The following is a 5936-nucleotide window of genomic DNA, read 5'->3' on the forward strand; positions in this document are numbered from 1 at the left end:
CTTGTGTATTGTAGAAATTGGTAAGAAGTTGCATGTTTGGGTTTATTGGAATGAACCCAAATACTATGTGTATCTCTAAAGCTCTTAAAAAATTAGTACTCTTAGGAGAACCATATAATTCAATGTGTACTAGCAAGGGCATAACATTATTTTAAATTTTAAAAAAGTTAATAATATTTTGAGATCCTTTTCACTTTATATATGAATGCCATGAAATTTCCATCATGGTTGACTCAAAGTAAAACAACAGAACAATGATATTTTCAAGGTATGAAAAAGAGCAAACTGATCCTACATGAGGTAAGAACTCAAATGTTATTTACAAAGCTCATTTCTCACTTTTCATGTTGTGGCCTTGTTTGCAGGCAGAAGAACTCCTGTGGAAGATGGAACCCTTTGTCCATTTTCCAGAATGTGTTTCCAAGCCCATCAGTGGAACCTGATACTGCTGTTCTGTGTTGAAATGCTTGAAGAACACACACATCTTTGCCTGCACCCTCTGTCTTCCTGAAACCATGGTCTTCTCAGCAGTGTTGACTGCGTCCCATGCTGGGATATCCAACACAACATTTGTAGTCTATGAAAACTCCCACATGAATATTACGGCCCCTCCACTGTTCCAGCCTCCCAGCGTTGGTCCACTGCTTAGATACAGTTTTGAAACCATGGCTCCCACTGGTTTCAGTTCCTTGACAGTGAATAGCACAGGTGTGCCCCCAACACCAGCTGTTTTCAAGAGTCTGAGCTTGCCTCTTCAGATCATCCTTTCTGCTATCATGATATTTATTCTGTCTGTGTCTTTTCTCGGGAACTTGGTTGTTTGCCTCATGGTTTACCAAAAAGCTGCCATGCGATCTGCAATTAACATCCTCCTTGCCAGCCTGGCTTTTGCAGACATGTTGCTTGCAGTACTGAACATGCCCTTTGCTCTGGTAACTATTCTTACTACCAGATGGATTTTTGGGAAATTCTTCTGTAGAGTTTCAGCTATGTTTTTCTGGTTGTTTGTGATAGAAGGTGTTGCCATCCTACTCATAATTAGCATTGATAGATTCCTTATTATAGTCCAGAGGCAGGATAAGCTAAATCCATATAGGGCTAAGGTTCTGATTGCAGTTTCTTGGGCAACTTCTTTTTGTGTAGCTTTTCCTTTGGCTGTAGGAAACCCTGACCTGCAGATACCTTCCCGAGCCCCCCAGTGTGTCTTTGGGTACACAACCAATCCCGGTTACCAGGCCTATGTGATTTTGATTTCTCTCATTTCTTTCTTCATACCTTTCCTGGTGATACTGTATTCATTTATGGGCATACTCAACACCCTCCGGCACAATGCCTTGAGGATCCATAGCTATCCAGAAGGTATATGCCTAAGCCAGGCCAGCAAACTGGGTCTCATGAGTCTACAGAGACCCTTCCAGATGAGCATTGACATGGGCTTTAAAACACGTGCCTTCACCACCATTTTGATTCTTTTTGCTGTTTTCATTGTCTGCTGGGCTCCATTCACCACTTACAGCCTTGTGGCAACATTCAGTAAGCACTTTTACTATAAGCACAACTTTTTTGAGATAAGCACCTGGCTACTCTGGCTCTGCTACCTCAAGTCTGCGTTGAACCCACTGATCTACTACTGGAGGATTAAGAAATTCCATGACGCCTGCCTGGACATGATGCCGAAGTCCTTCAAGTTTCTGCCACAGCTCCCTGGTCACACAAGGCGAAGGATACGTCCCAGTGCTGTCTATGTGTGTGGGGAACATCGGACGGTGGTGTGAATATTGGAGCTGTCTGTCATTTTGGGTGATGATTGTTCTTGACTTTGAACTTTGCTCACATGGCTTCGCCATTTAAACTTTATTGTTTTTTTATAGGTTGTGTGTGTGTGTGTGTGTGTGTGCAGTGTAAAGAAAGAATGGTAATTTGTTATAGTCCTGTTACCAAGGATACAAAATAGGAAAGTTAACATAAATGTTACCTTCAGGGTTCAAGAAAAATCCTTGATTTAGATTGCGGAGATTGTTTTGTTTTATTGACAGATTTTATTTTTGTGGCAGGAATCAGGATTGTGCTCTATTGAGCCTGCAGTTATCTTGAATTGTTAGTGTTTTGTTTGCTGCTAAGGAATGCTTAGTTGAATTTATCAATTCTTTTTTTCTGGACAACACTGCTGCTTCTTGCCATTACATTGGAGCCAAAAACCCATACATCTCAGTTGATAAATATTTAGTTTTATTTTAAAAAATAACCCAAGGAAGTTAGTGACATTTTAAAGGTCATTACTATTTACTTTGGTGCACTTTAAGAAACAATGAACAGATTAATTCATTCATATTTTTCAGAATTGTTTTTGTACATGACAGGTTGTGCTTCAGGAAATGTGCACTGTCATTTCTAGGAAGATGTTTTTTTAAAAAAATGTTTTATCTGCATGTACAGTTTTAAAAGAGAGAACACAAAAATGTAGAAAAATTTCAAAGCACAATAGCAACTCTTTGGAGCAATAGGGAACAATTGAGGCAACAGAGCCCCTTGCAGATTCAAAGGGGAATGCACTTGGGGGGGGATGGCTGGTGCAGGCTGTGGTAATTCCTTTTACTCAAGGATTCTCACCAAGCTTACTAGGGAGTATTACCACACTTACGGGCACCTACTATTTGCCAGGCGCTGTGCATCATTTTATCCTCATGGCATTCTGTAAGGTACATGTTATTTTTAACTTCTTACAGATGAAGAAAGCATGACTTGGACTATAATCCTGTGCAAGGTTAGTGGTAAAGCTGGGATCCAAACATCTGCTGAGATCCTGAGATTGTACTATTTTGCTGTACCATACAGACACTTTATTCAGCTTAAATGTTTCATAGTCATGAAGGAACTCTGCATATCCTTTACATTTTTTTTTAAAACCAAAATGTTTTCTTTAAAAATAGCTTCATTTTTTTAATTACCAAGAGAAATATGTAACAAAGTCTGGAAAGTAGAAAAGGAAACATAAAATCACTTACAGATTTTAAAAATCTAAAGATAAAAATAAATATGAAAATAAGTCAATAAGGTGACTTTTTGATATGTAAATAACTAACCAACAATTATTGAACAATTAAATACAGATGTATGTAGGCCTTGCCCTTGTGGGTTTGGAGGTTTCCAGTAGTCCAGCTGTATTAGTTCTAAATGTTCCACGCAAAACAGTTTTGATGCCCAATGCTTCTCCTAAGCAGAGCTAGACTTTGTGAATGTACTCCGAGAGGTGTCTACCACAAAGAAGGAAGATAAATCCTTATCTGAGCCTAGAGCAGGTTTTAATAGAGAAGATCTGTGGGCTTCAAATTATTTTTCTTTTGCTGACTATCTGTCTCCTCAGGTGCATGCAGGGCCTTTGGTCACGTCCTGTTACCACTGGCATACTTTATAATAGCCAACTGGGATGGAACTACAGACTTAGGCCATAAGAGCTGAAAATGTGGCCTCCTGGCTATATCATGGGATAACTTGGTAATTTAACCTTGGATTTATAACATCTTTTCAGAATTTTAATGCTTCGTAAGCCATTGGAAAAAATCAGCCTGTTTCTTCAATTGTAAAACCAGAGTTGGATTAGGTGAATCTGTAAGGTCTTATCCAACTTCAATGTGCTTTCCCTTCATATGAGACTATAGCTATTTGAAGAGCCCAGCTGATTTCAGCATCACTCTTTGGTATCCAGTATTACTTCTTTACATTTTACTTCATTAGTTATTTCTTAAAAATGAATATCTTAAAAGCTGGTGATTTGGTATCAGGAATTAGGATGTTGGGAAACTCTGCTCAGAAATTACAACGGTGTTGGAATTCACTGTCCAGTTAAAGAACTCTTTTGGAAGTCAAGTATATTATTCAGCATGTTGTGGGGTCATCTTCAGATGATAGTCACCTACCTCTTTAATTTCTAACTTATATTAACCACAGATAAAATTGTTTTTGTCCATGGGGTTCCTTAGGACATAAATACTGCAGTAGATACTAGTAGCATGTTGATGTGTATTTTACTTTCCATTGTCAACATAAACTGGATTTCAAGAAGATATCATTAGTAAAGATATTTGAGATTCAGCTTTCTCTCAGGAAAGTCAACATGATCTGTATTCATCTTACATATTGGTAGGTCTTGAGATTTTGTGGATGGAGTTGACTGGGCTTTGTTTTTTCTTCTTGTTTGATGAGCAGGCTGTAGGTGCTTTTGTGCTGCTGAGTGGGCAGTGCCTCCCTTGCTGAGAGCTCAGGAGAGCCTGCTCAGATGCTCATTGTTCCTGAGAGAAGACTGTGAGGGGCCTTTGTAAGAATTCAGCAACAACAATGCCGTTCTCTTTACACTGGATAATCTTGATCAGATGACAGTTTACAAATCACTTTGAAAATATATTATGTATACATTTTGAAAGCTTTAAAAAAAAGTACTATGGTGCACCTTCAATAAATTTAGGTGCAAAATTGCTTGTTGCTTATTCCCCCATATTTTCTTGAGGGGAGGAAAACCACTACTACTTATCACTGCTGACTGACATAATCAGATATGATGCTGTTTTCTTTTCCTTCTGGCTAATAAATAGGAAGTATGAAAGAGATAATTAAATAGTGTGGTCAAAAGGAAAAGTCAAGAGAAATCACAAACAGTCTTTGGTAGTGATATTTTAAACTTCAAAGTGTTTAAATATTTCTAAGCAAGAGGACCAGTACAGATTCTTATCTCACAGAGGATCTGTATTTGAGCCCAGGAATGTACATTTTTGTTATATTGAACATATTGTGTGATTGTGGTTCAGGTGGTCCCTAGGCACACTTCCAAAAAACACTCCTGTATAAATATCCTTTAAATATTGTTTGTTTTATCTCAAAACAATTGTTTTGTGTTGGAAACTGTTATCTCCTAGTGCATGGGTAATCCACATTGAGAGGAAAATCTATGTCTGTGTGCCTGATTGGCCGCCAAGTGTGTTAGTGTGGATCTTGCCAGTGTTAGCTTTACTTTCTTCTTTTATTAAAAAAAATTATTTATTTTAATTAGGTATATATGACAACAGAATGCATTTGATTCATTTTACACAATTGCACCACAACTTTTCATTTCTGTGGTTGTACATGATGTAGTGTTGCACCATATAGACGGGCATACATGTACCTAGAGTAATGATGTTCATCTCATTCCACCATCTTTCCTGCCCCCATAAACCCTCCCACTACTCCCTCACCTCTGCCCAATCATATTATATGTTTCACAGTAGAGCAAGAAGAGTGACTTAATAATTGAAATTCATGACTTTCAGAAGTCTAATTACTCTAGTACTTTTTCTCCTAGAGATACCTCTCTCTAGGATATTTCTTTATGTATGTAATTTCCTGAAAAATGTGAGAGAAATGTAAAAATTCATCTAATTCCTGTTGCTCTGCTTATGCCAGTTGTATTCAATGGAAGCATGAAGTAAAATAAAATAACCTTTTTGATCTATGTATTTCTGTTGCTTACAAAGATATTTAATTTAATTTTTTGATTTTTGCTTTTGTTTACATGAAAATACTTATGTATATATTACAGAAAAAGTTTCTCTTGCTTGACATTTTATTCTACCACAATTTTTAGTTTAAGTTTAAAGAACTGCTAGGTGTAAATTTATTTTTACAACCATAGTCCTGTTAAAAATGCCTTCCTTGAAAACTCAGTTTTTATAATAACTAAATAAAAATATCAAAGCACATGTTTGTTATTGCAAGTAAATGGTAATAAATTTCTTAGATATCCACTGGTACTAGTCCTTTGTAATTAAAAATAATTTATTTTACAATAATACCTAACATATGTGGAAGAAAAAAAACTTTGAATTTTCGGTTGTAATATTTAAATATCAAAAAGTCTGGTTATTTGTGCATATTCTTATTACCCTCAAGAAAGGAACTCCCAA

The 5936-nt window shown here is 36.9% G+C and overlaps 1 protein-coding gene across 1 annotated transcript; it reads left to right on the top strand.

Annotated features, from left to right (window-relative positions):
- The first annotated feature begins 500 nt into the window (after positions 1-500).
- Positions 501-1775, top strand: Gpr63 (G protein-coupled receptor 63). The gene has a single exon (XM_026392763.2). The coding sequence runs from the start codon at positions 516-518 to the stop codon at positions 1773-1775; it is 1260 nt and encodes a 419-aa protein (XP_026248548.1). The 5' UTR covers positions 501-515.
- Positions 1776-5936: the final 4161 nt, after the last annotated feature.

Source organism: Urocitellus parryii, chromosome 8 (genome assembly GCF_045843805.1).
Source record: "Urocitellus parryii isolate mUroPar1 chromosome 8, mUroPar1.hap1, whole genome shotgun sequence".
NCBI lineage: Eukaryota > Metazoa > Chordata > Mammalia > Rodentia > Sciuridae > Urocitellus > Urocitellus parryii.

Excerpts from the sequence above, each read along its gene's own strand:
- Gpr63 (XM_026392763.2), top strand. The coding sequence starts at position 516 with ATGGTCTTCTCAGCAGTGTTGACTGCGTCCCATGCTGGGATATCCAAC.